The 21,146-nt window shown below is 40.9% G+C and overlaps 1 protein-coding gene across 4 annotated transcripts in view; it reads right to left on the bottom strand.

The window, feature by feature from the left end:
• Window positions 1–4,741: 4,741 nt before the first annotated feature.
• The window catches only part of DOCK9 (dedicator of cytokinesis 9), a 172,875-nt gene continuing 156,470 nt past the window's right edge, over window positions 4,742–21,146 (bottom strand). For 3 of the 4 annotated variants that reach the window (XM_015415110.1, XM_015415108.1, XM_015415111.1), the window contains exons 46-53: window positions 20,390–20,512; window positions 18,487–18,600; window positions 16,791–16,937; window positions 13,067–13,277; window positions 10,622–10,812; window positions 8,813–8,913; window positions 8,493–8,631; window positions 4,742–5,858 (exon numbers count right to left, since the gene is read on the bottom strand). In XM_015415110.1, coding sequence (XP_015270596.1) covers window positions 5,736–5,858; window positions 8,493–8,631; window positions 8,813–8,913; window positions 10,622–10,812; window positions 13,067–13,277; window positions 16,791–16,937; window positions 18,487–18,600; window positions 20,390–20,512 — 1,149 coding nt within the window. In that variant the 3' untranslated portion in view covers window positions 4,742–5,735. Of the gene's footprint in view, window positions 5,859–6,514; window positions 6,523–8,492; window positions 8,632–8,812; window positions 8,914–10,621; window positions 10,813–13,066; window positions 13,278–16,790; window positions 16,938–18,486; window positions 18,601–20,389; window positions 20,513–21,146 lie in introns of all 4 variants that reach the window. The other variant, XM_015415112.1, reaches the window with a different exon arrangement.

Here is a 21,146-nt window from a genome sequence, read left to right as displayed (position 1 = left end):
TCTATACCAACTACCAATCATAGATGCAACAAACATGAAGTTGAGCAAACTTCAGAGGACGGTGGAAGACCGGAAGGCCTGGCGTGATCTGGTCCATGGGGTCGCGAAGAGTCGGACTCGACTGTGTGACTGAACTACAACAACAACATACCGACCACATTTCTTGCATAACTCCTCCTCCTCAAATTTTTACTCTGTGAGAAAACAGGGACAGTCGGTCATACTTCCCTGAGAACAGGAACATTTCATTTAATGTCACTGTATCCTAGACCCGAGTTCAGGGTAGTACACCTGAGCTGTATCCATTTTATCCTCTGTATTAGGGTAAGAGATAAGTGACTTGTGCGAGGTCATCAAGTGAGCAAGAGTTTGAAACCCAGCCTCTTTGTTGGTACTCATTGCACAGCTCTCTGATGAACCTTCTTTGCTTCGTATTCATCTTGAAACTTTGTTGGCTTTTAAACTTAAGCTGCCCACAGTTATTTTGTAACATAATATTAATGACATCCTATTTGAAAGCAAAGGGCTTGACCTTAGAATTGATTTGAGGAGGAGGAGAAGAAAAACAACACACACATACCAGCTAACATAGTTAAGAAACGCTGACTTGCCTGGTGGTGTATCTTTATCCTGTTTGGGTGTTCCTTGCACTTATGACTGTGACTAACAGATTCTGTTCAGGTGGCAGCTGAGAATCACTCAGTTCAGGTTTCAGTTTGGTGTAGTGGTTAGGAGCGTGGACTCTAATCTGGGAGATCCGGGTTTGATTCCCCACTCCTCCACATGCAGCTTCTGGTGTGACCTTGGGTCAGTCACAAATTATTTCAGAGATTTTCTCTCAAGAGCAGTTCTCAAAAGAGCTCTCTAAAGCTCCACCTGCCTCACAGGGTGTCTGTTGTGGGGAGGGGAAGGGAGATTGTAAGCCGCTCTGAGACTCCTTCGGGCAGTGAAAGGTGGGGTATAAATCCAATATCTTCTCTTTTCTTCTTCTTTCATTCTAATGTGCCTTTCAGCAGTCTGAATAAACCCTAATTAGCCTGAGGTCACCAGACCTTGGAAGCTAAGCAGGGTTGGCCATGGTTAGCACTTGAATGAGAGACCACCAAATCCAGGATTGCTATACAGAAGTAGGCAGTGGTGAACCATCTCTGCTCATCTCTCACAGTAAGTCAGCTGTGGCTTGATAGCACTTTATACACACCATGTGTATTTGGCTTATAAAGCAAATGAGTTCAAGAGATGGCCAATTTTATTTCACAAATATCTGCTCTAGAGGTGAAGAGCATAGTAATGGAGAGCTACTGACTAATCCAGTTTACTCCCTTTGATTCACGTGGTTAAGTTATTGGTTGGGCAGAAGCGGCCAGAACTTCTGAATCTAACAGGAAAAAAAATGGCAGTAAAAAAAGGGAAAGCCCAGTGCCAGTTTACACGGCAGGAGACTTCCAAACTGAGAAATATTAAAATGAGGCAATCGCTTTGAGACACATTTGGAACCAACCATAAAACTCTATAGCAGTTACTGGCGAGGATGGAAGTGATAATGCTCCAACATTTTGAAAATTCTTTTTTTTAAAACACCTTTAGCAATTAAGAAAAGTTGCTCCAAGCTGAGTGACTCACCATTGCTAAATTAAGGCAGTGATAAAAAGGCAAAGCAAAGCAATGGCAAAATGCCAGCCGGTGATCGTGTTCTATTTACCTACATTAGGTCTAATTAACTACACTTTTCACTTCCTCCCTTGAATTGTTATGTAACTATTGATTAAAATGCTGCTTTGTTTTCAGATGATCAACACTGAAAGAACTGAAAGAACTTCGGGTTGAGCTTCCAAGTGGTACTACACAGCTCACATCCCCTATGATTTTACAGCCAGCAGAAAATGAACTCTTGCATACAATATTTACTGTATGAACCGTCTTTACCTGAAAAAAAGCAAAATATTTTTCATGAACTAGGCAAGGATTTGCCCATTTTACAAAACGAGCAGATCCTGTGCATCATTCACAAAATAACCAGTGTCTCTCCTTACTTCATTAGCTGGCAATATTGCCTGACATTAAGACTGTGTACCTACGGCATGAAACATGAAATATATTTCCCCTAGGTTGAGACACCATCTAGACATAATACTGGCCATCAGCTGCACCACCAGAAAGCCCTCAGTTTCTCCTCATCTAGTAGCAAGTCGGTCCATTGCATATGCTTGACTGACGTGCGAACTGCACACACATGGGCCACATCTGCAGTACCAGTAATTGACTCAGGCATTTCTGGTGCCCAGCAGATCTTAGTGGCCCAATCTTTTTGGCCAACTCAGGAAGCTATCCAAAATGTCTGAGCACCAATGAGCTGATCACAATGGCATGAATGGTTTTAAATAGACTTTCCCCTTAAGATCCAGTCAATCAAGCCAGGTACTACAGTCTCTCTCCACTTTTCATTCCAACAGCCTCATAGAACTTCAAAACATTAAAAGACTCTGTATGGCAAAACCATAGCAATGAATGGCTTGTAGATGGGTGGCTTGTGCCAGTTTCCAAACCTGTAATACAGAATTATTTCATTATGACTTAACAAGTTTCACTGTTCACTTGATTTGCAAGGTAACGCCGCCTTACAATCAAACAAACCAAAAAAGAGCGCCTGACCTGTACCAGAGACCCATTTTTTCACAGCCAAAGGGAAAAATTAATTGGTTACTGAGATGTACAATAATGAGGATAGACAGCTCTTTCAACAGTGCCAAAGGATCGATTAATGTCTTACCCGTGTTATGGCAGGAAGGAGAGAATAGTGTCCTTCCTTGCTTTTGGCCAAGGGTTCCCCAAAAAACACCCTGGTAACCAGCTGCCACCATGCAGAACCTCCTGAAAACATCTAGACTGACCCACTGAGAAGGTACTCTTCTAGTGCTGTACTAGAACAGTAACAAAGTGGCAGCACAGAAACCCTAAAAAATACCTTTGTCCAAAAGGGATTAAGCCTGTCAGGATGGTCCAATGTGGAATGGAAATGAATGGGTCATTCAGTGTAAACCCCAAGGGACCCAAGACTTCAGGCACTCTGGGTGATGCTCCTGCCCTAATAAGATTTTAGGGTTTCTGTCGCAGTCCAAATTGAGGGTTCTGACCTGAATGCTGAAATTCCACACCCAGATTGAGTTAAGGATGCCTGGGCAGACGGCTGTTTTCCTTTTTAAATGTAAGGATAACTAAAAGATCACCTGTCGATGTTAAGAGTCAGCAGTAATACTTGGTGTCATATCTGAGAAGGCGTTTCTCTCTATAGTGATCTAGTGTAGTCTGGGCAAGTGGAAGCCTCCCTTTGTCACCAATAACAATTAAAGGAATCTGTTAATGGCAGCAGCAGATGGTGCTGTGCCAGTTGACAAGCTCCCTTACTAGCAACAGACACAGAATATCTTCTGATATGTAAACGATGTATTTAAAAGGCGTAGGAGGTAGTGCTTAACAAGCAGGCTTGCCTGTCCACATGTGGAACATTCCAGAGGGCGTGCTCCTTCTTGAAATGTGTCAGTGAAACTGTCAACAAGCAGCTAGGAAGATTAACAGTAAAAGGAGGCACAGATTACGACAGCTGAGTCAGAGTATATCACAATGTACTTGGACCCCAGAAGTTCTCCCAGAACTTCCTTCAGCTGATTTAAGTTAGATACAAAAGCCCTGTAGCTGGTTTCCTCAGTTCAACACAGTCTTCTGGTACAATTATTAGAGTGCATAGAGTTGAGGAATCAAGTAAAGGAAAGACTGCAAACATCCTCAATTAGAAATATTTCAGGTTACATTTTATAACAAAGGATATTTAAAATGGACACGTTAGCCACCAGAACTATTGGTTTTGAAGTAATTTGCATTTCAGCACTGTAAAAAGTGTTTGTTTTTATGTAAAGGCCTTGCAATGTTATAAGGTAAGAGACAAAATTGAGAAAGCAACTAATTCAGCAGCAACTCCAACCGAAGTCAGCAATAATTGCATTGTGTAATTACTTTAACTGAAGCAGAGTCCACGTTGGCATCTGTTTTGTAACTATATAAAGATATTATATATTCACACTATATCTCACCTGCACCTCATGTGGGGTTGCATTTTATGGCATGGAACAATAGCCGTCTTCTGTATGGGCGGCAGTTTCTGTGAAGGGAGGAAGACCCCCATGACAAATGATCAATTCCTGCATCATGGAAAAAGGATGTGGATAAACTGGCTCCCCATGAATACTCCCTCTATGCTGTGGAGTCTTGTGAGCAGAAATTCTACTCTGTGAGCTACTGGAATTAAAGTTGTGAGAGAGCAATTTGGCTACTGCATGAATTAGTTTGCTCTGGAGCCCTCCTTCCGGAGCAAAGACAAAAACGTGTAAACCAGAGGCCAAAAACCTATGAGCTAGCTCATACTAACTCAGCTTAGAGGGAACACAGCTCCCCATATAATCAGAAACTGGTGTGAGCTTTACCTGGTGGGTATCTTTCCTTTATCCATAGTTGTAGTTCCCCATCCTATATTTTTCTTTGTAGTTTGTAGTCTTATTGAAAAAATAAAAATACCCCTCTGGGGGTTTTAAAAAAAAAAAGTTCAAGCATTATATTTATGAAAATAATTTAATGTTTGCTTTTAGCGTGTTGCCTCATGCTAGCAAAGTAAGATGACACAGATGACACTGCACAGAAATTAAACCTTTTTTAATATAGATGTTGTACATAATGTTTAATTGCAGCAGGACAGTGATTCCAGTTAAATAAAATTAAATCCTTTATCTTCCTCAAATATAAAATTACTAATTAATGTCTTAAAATAATATAGTAAAAGCTTTAAATTACACCACCATTTATCACAGTAGTTATCACCACTTACATACTCCATCACTTTGGCAAAAATGATGTATTCTTTTTAAAAACAGTGCATAACATTACCGAAACTGTATACAACTCCATATTGCACTTATTTATATACAATAAACTGTAAAAAGAAAATAGAGCATATACTTGGAATGAGCTTAGATTTGTCACAATTGTAGAATGATGAAAGCTGGTATGAATATTAAAAATGTTTAGAAATGCAATATGTTTATGTACAGACTTTGAGCTGTATTAACAAATATGTACATATCTTGCTTACTGTAAAGTTTATAAGTATCACATGGTGACCTTTGGTTGGACTTCACTGCTTGATGGAGTTTAAGCTCTGAAGGATTCCAAAATGCCAACGAAGTATAAAATGGAGCACAAATGTTTAGTCAACCGTACAAAAGCTACCATTTCTTCCATTAACCCCTCATAAATTAGTGCCTACTTAGTTTCAAATAGTGTTTATACTTTGAATCAATGTGCATAAATTGAAGAACACTTGCATGGTTTGTATCTGCAAACCTACATTCCACAACACCTGCCTGTAATGTGCCATTCAGTTTATAATACAATTGAAGGAAGAACAGAAGGGAAACTCTACCATGTAAGTTTCCCAGAACACTTCTGTGAAGACTGAGAGCTTCTAATATTGCCAGCAGAATATAAAAAATATGTGCACCATCAGTATATTTTCAAAAATCAATTCCTATTTCTTTCCCCCTGACTCAAAAGTTTAACCATACTCAGGTGTTAGTAACTTTCTGTTTGCACGCTCCTATTGCCAACTTTGGATTTCCTCCTGAGTTTGCAAATGATAAAAATCCACTTGTATTCCAAGTTAAAGATACTTTCATATACAAAAACACTTATACGACTGAAGAAGAGCTGGGCATCCCGTGAACTGTTGTGCTTGTTGGAGTCCCACTTATGGCATTAAAAATGTGTAGCGAGTTAGGCATTACACTGGTCTTTTCTTCCACAGCAGTAATCTTAAAGAGAAAATAAATGTATTTTACACACTCTTCAAAAAGGGAAGGCATGTTAAAAAAACTGCATCTAAGCCATGGCTCTATGTTTAGCCAGTGGTCAAAACAGGTCTACCTAGCTTTAAATGACAGCAGGAAACCAAGTTGAAATGCATGTATTTATGAAAAGTCCCACTGTTGTAAGTGGCATATACTGTAGGTACCTGGGACTACTAGGGTAGGATGCAAAGCCCCCCAGTGATAAAAGATTTGAAAATACTGTGGGTCAGTAAAACCTTATTCAATCAAATTACTCATTAATAATCACAGAATTATATAAACAAAATTATAGGGGGGAGAGAACTGAAGTCAAATTCACAACAATATTGTGATGCAGGGCTCTTTCCCAACAATTCCTTTCAAGAAAGTCAGCTCCCTTCCTTCACTTTTTATTTCAGAAGTAGGACTGTTACAAATCATTCTTCTCTAACTGAGGGGACTCCAGTTATACAACATGACCTGGAGAGTAACTGAAGAATCTATTAAAGCAGCATGAGAAAGACTGCCTAAAATTTGTCTCCGTTCTGCACCGCAGACAGGGAAAAACCAACAGCATTTCACCCTGAGCCATAGGAATAAAAGGCAATACAGAACTAGAAAGAGAAACTAAAAGGTATTACCATCCCAGCTGATCACATTTTCAAAGCAGCAAAGAGGGACGGGAGGAAGAGAGAGAGAGATGCCCATTAAGATTTCTACAACAACATTAACACTTCTCTTAACAAGCTGTAATCTCTACGACATGTATTAAAGAAAGCAAAATGGACATTCAATGTTTGTAGAACAGAGAGATTTCAGATAACAAGACACTGATTTCAGATAACGTGATTTCAGATAACAAGACACAAACTTGATTTCAGACAACAAGACACAAACCTAGATTATTTCCTGCGTTATCAGTAGGTGAAAATCTGAAAACTACCCATCGTATCTCCCAGAAGCAAAATTACATAATTACATCGCAATCAATCATGCCTAATTTGCTGAATTATCAAAAATCATTTCAAGCACTTTGGTTCTCAGTTGTAGAATACTTAACGGAAAAGGACATCGTTCCTCATTATCGAGACCTGCTATATTTTTGAACACGGAAAAGGTGGCTGAACTATGTACACTAGGGGTGCCAAACATGCAGCCCATGGGCTGAAAGCGGCCCGTGGCTCTCTCCCCCCCCTCCCCTCCCTGTCTGAGCTGCCGCTTAGTGCAGGGAGCAGAGGGCAGGGCTGCTTCCCAGTTCCCAGCCATGGGGATCGAGTAGAGTTGTTTATTCCCTTAAGTCTGCTGTGTAAAGAGGAGGGAGCTTGGTCATTAACACTGCTGTACTTGGGGTAGTTTTCTTTTGTATTGATTGCACTGGAGGCACTAAAGCTCCCATATTTGCCAACTCAAGGTTGAGAAATGCCAGGAGATTTGGGCAGAGGGGCCTAGGGATGGCACAATTCGGGGAGGGGGTAGGACATCAGCAAGGTCTAACTCCATGCACCCCATCCTCCAATGCAGCCATTTTCTACAGGGGAGCTGAACTCTGCCATCTGGAGGTCAGTTGTAATTCCAGGAGATCCCCAGGCCCCACCCTATTTACAGCTCAGCCCAACAAAGCCCGATTTATGTCAGATCCGGCCATCATAACAAATGAGTTCGACACCTGTGATATACACTGTTATATTATTATATGAGACTTGTAACTCATCTGTGATATAGTGGAATTCTTTTATGTTTATACAATATTTAACATAAAACAATAAAAATTGTTAAAAAAAAATGTCCCAGTATAAAATATCAGATCTTCACATTTCAGCTTGGCAAGGAAGGATTCACACACATGCTGATGTTGCTGGACCTCCAGTCACACCATGCATTGTGGAACCACTATCTTGGCAGAAGTCCTTCTTGCTTACTTTTGGCCAAGTGTGGTACGGGCCCCAATGCCTATATGATGCACAAAATCACAAAGGCAAGATGGCAGCTGAGCTGCTGCATTCAGTCTTGATTCCCCTGTATTGTGCAGATCAGGGGCAGGTTTTGCAACATCTAAAGACATCCTCTTACTAAGTGTAAATAGTTCCAACCATAAGAGACAAAGTGGAAGATGACTTAAGGGTCACCAAATGTCTCGACAGGATTTAAGTAAGATCACAGCACAAGCTGGGTGGGGTTGTTGTCCAAGCACTTCTATTACAACTCTGGTTAAAGCCATTCTAAAATGAAATCATCATTTCTTTCCTAACTAAACCACTACCTGCTACCTATCAATTTGCAAAATGTATTTTAAGTGTCTCTATTTCAAAAAACAGGTTATTTAGATGTGTCCGAGACAACTTTTACAGGAGCCCAGTTTACATAGTTCACTGATGATCAAATATAAAAAATCATGACATTTAGTAACTTTTTTTGGGCTTATTATCATTCCATGTTTAAAAGCTGATTTGATTAACTGGAGAAGGTCTGAGAATAATACATTCAGAGCTGGCTCCTTTTAATGACATATTCTACAGTAAATACAGAATTCTGAAGGAATGAATATTGCTATCTACTGAAAAAGTGTTACCAGTATTACCTATAGCATCCTCAGTGAAAGACTTTAGATTCAGTACATACTTGCTCATGCATAATTTCAGAGAGCTCTTTTGCCATTTCTCTATAATTAGCCTTCATTTCTTCTTGATATTCTATCTGATCTTCTTTTATAAGTCGTTCATTGACTTCTAGGGCCTGGCCGCAAGCCTCAACGAATTGTCTGAAAACGTAAGTAAAACAAAGTTTATAGCAACAATTCAAGAATCAGGCTTCCACTAAGTAGCTTGCAGTGCGATCCTAAGGATGCTTTCTTGGGAGTAAGCTCCACTGAATAAACTTCATTAGGATTCTGAGTAGACCCACTTGGGATTGCTCCCTTAATCAACTTGCAGATCATTTACCTGAACACTTCCTTCAGCAACTTCACTTTATTATCTGGGTATCTTTTGGTGTTTGTGTCATCTAGGAAAGCTCTTGCATATGCTAATGGCCCAGCATTAACCTAAAATAATATAAACAGTAGTAACACTGGGTTTTTAAAATACAATACAAGTAAAAGCAATCCCCACCACCAAGGTTTCTGAACTGGGCAGGATAAAAATGAAAAGAAAAAAAAAATCAGGATGTTTTATTTCAGTTAATGCTTCAGACATGCCCATCATTACAGCCCATTTTTCTATCAGTCTACAGAGAGGGAAGTCATATGAATTGACGTGGGAGGAAAGATGGCATGGTATATAGTCCAGGCTCATCAGATCTTGGAAGCTAAGGAGGGTCGGCACTTGGATGGGAGACCACCAAGAAGGCTCTGTAGAAGGCAATGGAAAACCACCTTTGCGTCTCATTTATTTATTTTTCAAATATCTACCCCGCCCTCCCAGCCTGCGCCGGCTCAGGGCGGCTTACATAAAAACAAACAGATTACATTAAAACATAAATTGCAATTGAAAACAAGGCTAAAACCATAATAAAGTGCTAGTGATCGTTGTCGTTCGTTTGATGGTGGCAGCCATAATTCAGTATTCTTTACTCCCAGTCAGCTCGCAGTGTTTATTTTGATTGTTCTTACAGTGCTTGATGTTCTTTAGGTTGGTGGCAGTTTCCAGGATCCAGGGCCCTCTCAAATTCAGCCATCCATTGTTCGTTACTGGTGGTGGCGGCGGCTCCCAAAAGCCTGGCAGAAGAGCTCCATTTTATAGGCCCTGCAGGACTGTAGGAGGTCCCACAGGGCCCTGATCTCCTCCGGGAGCTCATTCCACCAGGATGGGGTCGCCACCAAGAAAGCCCTGGTCCTGGTTATCAACAGCCTAGCCTCCTTAAGACCCAGGAGGGCCAGTCAGTTCTGAGCCCCTGACCGCAGTGCTCTCTGGGGGACATGTGGGGAAAGGCGGTCCCTCAGGTATGTAGGTCCTTGACCATATAGGACTTTAAAGGTAAAAACCAGCACCTTGAAATGGATCTGGTATGCTATCGGCAGCCAGTGCAGTTCCTTTAGGACAGGCTGTATGTGCTCCCCTCTAGAGAGCCCCATCAGGAGCCTGGCCATAGCATTTTGCACCAGCTGCAGCTTCCAGATTTGAGACAAGGGCAGCCCCATGTAGAGAGCATTACAGTAGTCCAATCTTGAGGTGACCATCGCATGGATCACTGTTGCCAGGTCATTGTGTTCGAGGAAGGGAACCAACTGCCTGATCAGCCGAAGATGGTAAAAGGCTGATTTGGCAGTGGCTGCTACCTGGGCCTCCATAGTTAAGGAGGCATCCAGGAGCACTCCCAAACTCCTAACCTCCAGCGCTGGCACCAATGGTGCCCCATCGAAAGTCAGGAGCGGGATCCCTAACCCCTGCCCGCTCCAATTCAGGTACAGAGCCTCTGTCTTCGTCGGGTTCCGTTTCAGTCGGCTCAGCCTAAGTCTACCAGCCATGGCTTGTAGCGCCCGTATTTGCTTTGAAAACGCCTTATTGGGGGTTTCCATGAGGCAGCTGCAACTTGATGACACTTATGTATGTAAATAATGAGATCTGCTAAAATGTCCCAGAACACTTGGTTTGATAGAGAGTTGATAGAGAGCCACATCCAACCTCTCTAATTCACTGGACATTATTGGTTCACAATAGGATTTAAGCCATGGCAAAAGAAGAAAAAAGCATGAAAGATAGAGGATTAGGACTGGGATAAATGAAATCTGCATTTTAATGAAATTATCTTACCTGGACACTGACACTACCCTGAAGCTTTAGCTGCAGTTTGATCATATCTACTTCAGTCGAAGAACAAAGCTGCCGGAGCTCTGCAACCTTCTTACTCATTTCATCAATGGCTACTTCAATTGGGTTTAAATCTGTGTGATGCTGATACATTACGGGAATTCGCTTTTTTACGTAGGGAAAACAATGTATAGCTGTGGAAAGAAAACAATGGTCACTACAGTCATAAAATATTGCAAAAGAAACAGATAATATGAGAACAAGTTATTTAGCTATGCAGGACATATAATGCAGTTCATGGTGAAAGAACCCATCTAGTAGCTAGTATTTATCTCTTGCTCTTGGGTTCTTCAACACAAGGGTGGCCTACATGTCTCTTCCGTTCTGTGGGGACAGGGACAGTGCCATTAATAGCTTATCAGTGCTAGCTACTGAAAAAAGGCCAACTGGAAGTAACAAAGAGGAAGAAAGCAAGCTTGAAACATTTTTAAAGGCTGGTCTTTTTACCCCTTCCAGGTCGTTCCTCTTTAGCTTGCTACTCATAGTCTTTTTATCCGAAGAAATTTAATTCCACCCTACCCCAATGTAGAACTAGAGCAGTTTTGGCTACTAGAAACTGCAGCTGTTTCCTTACAGCAACTGCCTTTAAAACTACTGACTTAACAAACACGATTCATGGAGTCCCCATTAGTCAGCATGTAAAACAGTTGGACCTTGGCTGTGTTGTATTAGGTAACATAAGGCAATAAACAAATAATTTGCTTAAACAGGGATTCAGTAGTTAACATGGGGATGGGAGGGGAGTGAAGAGGAAGGAAAAATGAGACTGGGCCAAGGTTATGATTCTTGACACAAGGTCTCTCTACTGTAACCATGCCAAAGGAGATATTTAATGAAACACTGAAGGTGAACCTCTTCTCTAGGCTGCAACTGGATTGCTTCAGGGCTCGTATCTTAAAAGTAGTTAGGAGACTTCCTATCTGAGCAGAGCATCTTCACAATAAAATTCAAGACAGTGGCACTAACATGCTGTTCTTGCTGCTACTGAGTACTGCCTTCACACTCTACTTGGTAGCAACCTATGTATGCCAATATACACTGATTGAAGAGCTGAGGCCAACCCCAGCATTCTGAAGAGGGGTATTTGTGTAAAATACATATTGAAAATAAAGGTTCTGGAACAGATGCAGGAAGCTGAATACGGAGTCACATCCTCTGTCCATCTAGCTCAGTATTTTCTGCTCTGATTGGTAACAGCTCCCCTGGGCCACGAGGCTTATATTTTATTAGAATATTTATATCCTTCCTGTCTTTTCTCATGGCTCAAGGCAGCTTTCCCAACACCTGCAACTTGAATTCTTGTCAACTGGAGATATGAGGAACTAAACTTGAGAATTTTTAAATACGAGACCACATCCAGCCTGTTGCTGAAGGCATTGCACTGGCTGCCAATAGCTTACCGGATTCATTTCAAGGTGCTGTTTTTGACCTTTAAAGCCCTATATGGTCAGGGGCCTGTCTACTTGAGGGACCGCCTTTCCCCATATGTGCTCTAGAGAGCACTGAGGTCAGGGATACAGAATCACCTGACTCTCCTTGGCCTGAGAGACGCCAGGTTGGCCATTACTAGAGCCAGGGCCTTTTCAGTGGCGGCTCCACACTGGTGGAATGAGCATCCGGATGACATCAGGGCCCTGCAGGACCTTTTACAGTTCCGCAGGGCCTGTAAACCGGAGCTCTTCCACCAGGCTTTCGATTAGGGGCTGCCACTGTCGAATGAGCCACCAGAACATCTCACAGCCCTGTGTTACACCGTTGGATACTGCTTTCCACTATGGGATTGTATACTGAATGCCGCTATCATCTGTACTGTCCTTTTAGCACTTTATGATGGTATGTAGGTTGTTTTGTGTATTTTATTGTATTTATTGTTTTATTGCATTTTAATGTCTGTACACCGCCTTGAGCCAGTTCGCCCAGCAAGGCAGGATACAAATTGAAAATACATAAATAACTATTTTAATGTTTATAAATGTGTCTTCAAAATATAAGTGAGATCTATGAAGTAGTTGTAATGTAGCTTCTATTGTGCAGTTTTCTGCTTGTCAGTAAGTGTTCTGTAACAGAAAGCAAAACATGCCAGAAAACTCTGCACGATTCGTAAGAATAATAGGGAATGAAAATCTTAATAGATGGCAGCATGAATATGTGACCAAAGAGACATATATTTGAACAGTAACAAAAATAGTACAACTCCTTAAGGCTGAACTTACAGACTAGATGTTTAATACTGGTTTGACATTGCCATAGAAAGCATGTAGAAATTACCACAGGCAGAGATTCCACTGAGGTCTTAATATAGAAAGCAAGAATAATAGAATTGTCAGATGGAGGTGAGGAAGGTAGAGAAGGAGCACTAACCCTAGCAGAAATGCCTCTATCTAGTACCTGTCAGAATGGTGCGCCGTTTACATTGCTCTTCCACACCACCTCGTCTTTTACCCAATTGCGTAAAAGGCATCTCAAACATAAAGCGTCGGATGTTGTGATTTCTTTCAAACTCTGTTTTTCGCTCCTGCAGCTCCTTTTCCTCAAAGTATGGTATTACGTGCGTAACTTGAATGTATGCATATTTCGAATCCAAATCCTTAGGATTTACCTTTAAAATAATTGTGAGAGATCAAAATCTAAAACTAGCAACGCAGACAGTTAAAAGCTAATTTGGGACTTGAAATGAAGCAGACTTTATCTTGCAAAATCTTATAATAATAATAATAATCATCATCATCTTAAAATTCTTAAATTTTAAAATCATCATCATCATCATCATCATCATCATCATCATCATCATCATCATCATCTTAAATTCTTATGACAATTTCAATATTAAAATGAAGGCCTGGAATGAATGGTGGCATAAACCCTATTAAGATATAACGCCTTATCCTCAGCTATATTAGAGACCAGATTTACCAGATCACTGAGGAAAAGTTGTATATGTGGGATGGGAACTGATGAAACATTGGAACATGTAATTTTCGATTGTAGTATATATCGTAACATTAGGGAAGTTTTTATTAAGCCTGTTGTTAACTCCTACCCAGGTCGTAATAGGACACTTTTGTCAATTATGTTGGCAGGTGATAATCAAAAGCTGACTAGGATGGTTGCCAAATTTGGTTGGTTGGCATACCGAGCTAGGAAAGAGATAAAGAAGTACAGATAGGCCTAGATTTTAATTTCTGATCTTAATATTAGTTTTACTATTTCTGTATTTTAAACTTTTTAGATTCCTATTTATAATTTTAGATGTTATTATATTTTATAATCTTACTGTTCTTTTATCAGTTATTTATCTGCCTCCTTTTGTATTGATTGTTGGTCTATGACCGTAATAATAAATAAATAAATAAATAAATAAATAGAAATAGACATAAACAATGACAAAATCTTCATCGCAATGCAATAGCAGGATGATGCACTTGAGGCTCAGCGTAGCAGTTTCCACTTTATCCAGGCTTGTGCTCCAGCAATATAGCACCACAGGACGATTTCCATAGCTGTTGAGATTTGGCTGCTCAAGCAGCACTGAACATAAGGAGTAAAACAGTATGTGCACTGGGGGTGGGGTGGGGGAGAGCATTTTAACCTCTCCCGCCTTGTGGGGGGATATTAAGGAGAAACCTCGACCGATTTCCCACAAGCTGCTGCAGCGGCCTCGTTCGCCCCATCGTATGTGTCAATTTCACACTAAGTGCTGCAGGGCTGCATTTTGCCCAGCAGCTTCTCCCGATGTGTGAAATTGACACATACGATCAGGGCAAAGGGAGGAGCGAGCGAGCGAGCGAGCTGCAGCAGCTTGTGGGAAATCGGCCCTCATGTTCCCTTGTTATTATAAACTCTTCAGGCTGATGTCACCTTCATAGTTTAAAGCACCTTTTATTTATTTAGAGCTTACATTTATATACCGACCGTCTCTGAATTCACAGAGCTCAGGGCAGTTAACAACAAAAAACCGCACAATTTAAAACCCCAAAATTAAAAATAGCTAAAAATAACATCAGATGGCACCAAAGCAATCATACAATATGCATTACTGTCTCACAATAAGTGGGAAAGGCAGGGTGAGGGAGGGGAAGGGAGTGCTAGATAAGGTGGCACCCCACTGCTGTCCTCAACCAAAAGCCTGGCAGAACACCTCTGCCTTGCACACCCTGCGGAACGGCATAAGGTCCTGCAGGGCATGGATGTTATTTGGCAGAGAGTTCCACCAGGCTGAGGACAGCCCTCTGGTCAACGACAGCCAGACGTCTTTAGGGCTAGGGATCACCATTAAGTTGTTCTCAGCAGAGTGTAAAGCTCTAAGGGGGCCATACCAGAGGAGGCAATCCCGTAAATGTGTTGGTCCCAGACGGCTCATAGCCTTAAAGGTCAGTACCAAAACTTTGAACCTGACCTCGTACTCCACCGGGAGCCAGTGCAGCTGGCACAAAACAGGTTGAATATGTGCAGTCCATGGTGTTCCCATCAGGACCTGCGCTGCCGCATTCTGGACCAGCTGGAGTTTCTGTATCAGTCTCAAGGGGAGGTCAGTGTAAAGTGAGTTAAAGTAATCCAGTCTGGAGGTGACCATTGCATGTATTAGTGTGGCTAGGTCAGGGCGAGGCAGGAAAGGGGCCAGTTTGCCTTGCCTGGCGCAGCTGATAAAATGCCAGCTTGGTGACATTTGTGATCTGGGCCTCCATAGATAAGGAGGTATCCAAGACCACGCCCAAAACTCTTGACAGTGTGCACCGGTATTAGAGGTGCACTGTCAAGAGTGGGAAGTTGGGACCTCAATCCTGAAGCCCCACCACCACCCAGGCACAGAACCTCCATCTTGGTTGGATTCAATTTCAGCTGGTTTCTTCCTCAGTCATCCCACCACAGAGAGGGGGTATAATTAATCAACATGTGAAAACTTTTTATCTGATCATAATTCTTTATCCCACACTACCAGGGATTGTTTTAGCTTCAAAAGACTCAAAGCCCTTAAAAGCTCACAACATCCTTGGTGGGTGGTGATGGTGAGAAATTAGGGCATGTATGCCTCACAGAATAAACCCCCTAACCCCAATCTCCCATTCCACATTACTCTATCAGAATCCTGGGCAGGCCATTTCCTCTTCCCCTTCCTGGTTTCCTATTTTTTTCTTCTTAATTGATGTTTTACAGCACTCAGTGGTCTGTGGCTCCTGGAGACAATAAGAACAAACCACCTTTTCTGCCTCTCGTTGAATTTCATGAAATAATATCACTATTATACCAGAGGAGTATAGGGTTGCCAAGTCCTCACCTCTTGAATAGTGGGGGAGTCTAGTCTTGTTATGGGAGACCATGCGCGCATGCTTTGCGTGCGCCACAATTACGTCACCCGGAAGTGACACAATCATGTCGGGCGGGTAACGGGCCTCTCGGGGGGGGGGTGTCCTCTAGACTTGGCAAGCCTAGAGGAGTACCCAGAGTACACTGACCTACTGTCAGTGAATGGCACTTTAGCCATCGAGTTTGCTATTAGAAGGAACAAGTTTCGGACCTATCAGGAGTCACTGTGGCAGTAAACGTTTGGGAAGCTTCCTTCCTGATTTAAACCTTTCACCCCAGGATAGTGTAAGATCTTAAGGGCCTGAGAAAGCCAATTTCCTTCTCCCAGTACCCTATTTTAACTGATCCATGTCAGTCTTCGTCAAGCTACCAAGGGGACAGGATTATGTTCTTTTTAATTTAACCCCCTTTTTTGCATTTGTGGGGGAGCTTCCAGAGAACAGTCGGACTACATATGGCCTCACTTCACTGCCCTACTGCACCGGACCATGCAGTACAGGAAAGTTATGATAGTGATACCCCAAAGCGATACTTATTCATTTAATATAGCATTCAATTCTCTGTAGAACTTATTTAATTAGGTGATTACTTCTTTAGCTTGCCAATACTTAAGCAGAAAAAAGGCTGTGGTCCTAAGATTGCTTTCCAAATGTAGCTCCATATATATAACTTCAAGTTGAGCCCATATTAGCCTTTTTATCTATCTCCTATTAAAAGTACTATTGTGTACATGTTACCAAATAAATGGTGATTAACAGAATTTTTAAAAGTATTTTTGACACTATTAATACATAAAGCAAAGACCTACTTTGCCAGAATCTTGGATCATCCTGACATTTTCAGATCCAAATTTGTCAGAATAGAGTTTTTGTAGCCTCTGGGAAATTTCTGAAAGAGGGGTGAGTTTAGGTTCTTTGTAAATATATTCCTTTCCATCTTCATCTTCAAAAAATCCCTTCAGGGGAAAAAAAAGATACCATTAAAAAAACTCAATTTTGACTGGTTAAGTGAAGAAAAAATAATAATGACACCAAACACTCAGAAGCAAGGTCAGTGTATAATGCCAAGGCTGAAGCAAAAATAAAAATGCTATTGAGGAATCAAGAAGAAAATAAAATAGAACCTAAAGCAGAAAGGGTGTATCGGAAATGGAAGCACACAAGGTTATTCGGGGGATGCTGTAAATTACATGAGATACCAACATTAATGTTTTGAGAGGAAAACCCTCTCTACTGATCATTCACATGCCTGTTTCACATACCAATATACTAGTCCTCTCCAATCACTGGCCCTCATCATTTTAAACTGGCAGTGTTCCATACAAATAGGTCATATGGTACAATACGAGACAAGTCTAAATCTATTCTTAATATAACCCTTAAATTCAATTCAGTTGTTTGGAATTTGGACATAACAATATTCACATACTAGCCAACTAATTTATGTTGAAGCCCGCAATTAAAATAGGTCAAATGGGAGGTGAAACAGGAAAGATAGTTCTGAGTTAATGTTTTAAATTGAAAAACAAAATATTCCTAACTCAAGATGAAATGGACACCGTAGTGCAAGGAACACAACATAGCATGTATAAATGCAGGCTAGACTGACAAAAGTACCCACATCAAACTAAGCTTATATGCAGTATTTTTTACTGCATTGCTTGCTTTGGAAAGCAGTTTCTGTAATTACCTCCACATCTGTTTCACTGTCTGTAAACTGGTATTGCTATAGTCATAAGAGACAACAGAACAAATCGAATGTTATAATACTCCAGTTGTAGAATTCAGTGCCCTGTATACAGCAGACCAAATTTCTATTAAGGCTTAAAACTGGTTTTCTTCCACTGAATGCACACACACACACAGAGACAACTTAGAGTGGAATGACACAGTCAGCAGAAAATCTGAATCTCTATATAAGCATGCAGTCCAAAGAGACATAATGTGCAGTTTTCTGCATGTGTGACTGAATATTATTTTCTCAAGTAGAAGAGCTAGACTGAGATACAAGTCAGAAAGCAAGCTGGCATACCACACCGAAGCTCTGAAGGTATTTTAAAAATAATAAATAGCTATGAAGGGCCAATACTGGGGAAAACTTACCGCTGCCTTAAGAAAGTAACAGACAAGAAAAAAAAGAAAAGGAAAAAGCAGAAAGTTTACTGATGAAGGAAATAGATTTATCATTCAGATACAGTCGATTAGCTAACTAGTTCATTCATTTCAAATACAGGTCTCTATAATGTGGACATTAAATACATGCTGTTAAAAAAAGAGAGAATACATTGGGGTGGATCCTACAGTTCCATTTCATAACGGCAGAACCTTCATCCAGCGCAAGGAGTCTTCTGCCAGTGCCAACAGTTCTTCTGACGATGGGAAAACTTCTTACACCAGAGGAAAGCTCCTCTATTAATGGCGTAGAATCACAGGTCCAACTCACTGCAACATATTGCATTCTTTGAGATGCTAAATTACATATAAGCTGTAACAGATAATGCTCACCTGTCCAAAAAACGCAACTCTGAAATAGGTGCCCAACAACCTTTTTCCTGTATGAATAACTTCTGTGACTTTGCTGTATGCCCGATGCAGTGTGTCATAGAGATGAGCTAGCCTCTGTGAATAAGAGGGAAAACATGGAAGTGCCCAGGTATTCAATATATATTAAGAAGCACTAACTTTCACATTACTTGCACTCCACACCAGGGTAAAAGATTTCAGGATCTGTCCGGCCAAACATTCAACAATGATAATACCGGTAGCTTATATCCCACTAAGCACCAATGGAAGGCACTGATTTGTTTCCTTTTGACCTCTGATCCCAACGGTCACTGAACCCACAACAAAGAGCTGTGGGGGTTGCAGAGGGTAGAGGGAAGAAAAGGCAAATTTGCCTCTTCATCACTTCAGCTCCCTCACCACATCTGCTCATCCCTGAGGGCCCTGCAATACTGGGAATAATATTTCCAGGGGTCAAAAGAAATTACTGATTTTGTTCATGACTACTAGTCTGCACCTGCTTGGAAAATCCAATGGTTCCAACCAAGCGGAAGATCCCCCCCCCCCGAGCTAAAGTTAGTCTTGTCTACACCCAGACCTCTTTCACACGTTCAACTTACTCCTGATTTTCTTGGCAGTTGATCCACAAGCATTGGAATCGGTTTGGGCATGGTTGTTCTGCACATCTGCCCTCCCTGTGTATTTTCATAGTTGTGGAGTCTGTTTATTTCTTTCTGCACATGCTTTAAATAATGAGGATTCCCCCCCCCCTTTTTTTCTTCTGTTGTAGTTTTTGTAGTGGTAAAAAAATAATAAAAAATCCCCTCTGGGGGCTCTAAATAAATAATGAGGATTTTCAAGGGAGGGTGCGGTCATCACAGCACCCTCTATTAAAAAAAAAATGTCCCTAAAGTATCGATATAACAATGTAATGGTAATTTAAGCTGGTTCTCTAAATTCCCAGCTTTCGGGTTTTTTTTAAAAAAAGTAACTATCATTTTCCCTCATGGAGATATGCCTTTCCTCTTATATCTCCGTGAGGGAAAGGGCTAGAGGTTTACTTTTTTTTATAAAAATGAAAAGTAGGAATTCCGAGAATCTGCTTAAACTACCATTATAACACTATGTCCATATTTTAGGGCCTTTAAAAATAAAACACTGAAACCACTCCTCTTCAGGGCGGGGAGAGGGAGTAGTTTGACAATGATAACAAGCGAATCATTGAAAAGTGGGCTAGAGGTGGGTGGTACCAAAAAACAACAACAACACTCAGTAATACTACATACAAAGAAAACGCCAACTCAAAATCAGCTTCTAGAAAAAGATCAGGGTAAAAGTGGTTTCAAAAGAACCAGGGGAAAAAAACCCTCAGGAAATAACAAAGAAAAAAAAAGTGAAAACTAAAGAGACAAACATGCATGTGGAAGCTACAGCTGTTGTGCAGAGGCTTCGTGATATTGAATCACAAAATTTGCTACCCGAGAACTACAGAAACATAATCTTGGCCAAATTTTACTGCTGCCCCTTATTTAGATAACATTACCTATGAACCCTATAGATGGGCCTTTTCCAGAGCCCGTTTTGAGGCACTCCCTTCCGCTGTACTGCAAGGTAAATTCACTCGAGTCCCAATGCATGAACGTATATGCCCATGCATGGCTAATATGGTGGAATCAATTACTCATGTGGGAAGCTAGTGGATAAACAGAAGGAATAGGGGGCCAGAACCGGGGGGGGGGGGGAGTTCCAGTCAAAACCAATGGGTTGTGACCATTTAAGTCTTCTTACTTTCAACGGAAAACCACAACAAACTTTAGCTTGTTGGATGCTTCTTCATTAAACAGTTCAATATTATATTCAAATCAAATGAAACCATAGATATTTACCACAATTTTTAACCGCATACCTCAAAATCTCTTCTCTTTTCATAAATAGGAATTATAAGCTTATAGATATCAGCGATCAGTTCATAACGTTCAGCCTTCCACAGACCATCCGCACATTGTTCTAGCAACTCCATCAGCACATCCTAGTTGAGAAAGGAAAAAATAAATAAATACTAACCCTAACATTCTGAGTACAATCACGTGTACTCAATAGGGCTTACTACCAAGAAACTATTCTTAGAAATTTTTAACTGCAAAAAGACCAATCAGTTTTATTGTTCTCAAGGAGCAAAGACCATATTTCAGCACTGTGTCTTAAACCTCTAAATAAATAAATAATAACATGTATTAGAATAATAATCAAAATATACAAATGCCATGGCATAGCCATTTTACTTATTTCACTTATTTTATTTATTTCACTTCATTCTGTGTGTACAAGGGGTTCCCAGAGAGTCTCCCACTCAGTTCCAGACCTGTTTAGCTTCAGTAGGATCATTCTACCATGTATAAACAATATTACAACAGGCAAATCTACTCAATTAGACTACAATAACTCAGCATAATTGTTCTTAAAATATACTTTGACAATAGAAAGTGACATATCAGCTATGCTGGCTCAAGCATGTATTCTCATAGGCACGACTTTTATGTTTGATTTTGTTCTTTTTCTATATCCCACAGCATTTCCCATGGCCACAGGATTAGAAGCAGGGCTGCCGCTAACATCCCTGATTGAAAACATGTTTCCAAGTCCTATATTACCCTTAAGACAAG

This window comes from Gekko japonicus, unplaced genomic scaffold (genome assembly GCF_001447785.1).
Source record: "Gekko japonicus isolate JY-2015 unplaced genomic scaffold, Gekko_japonicus_V1.1 scaffold52, whole genome shotgun sequence".
NCBI classification, from domain to species: domain Eukaryota; kingdom Metazoa; phylum Chordata; class Lepidosauria; order Squamata; family Gekkonidae; genus Gekko; species Gekko japonicus.
Note: the sequence above shows the minus strand (reverse complement) of the source record. Positions and strands in the feature narration are given on the sequence as shown.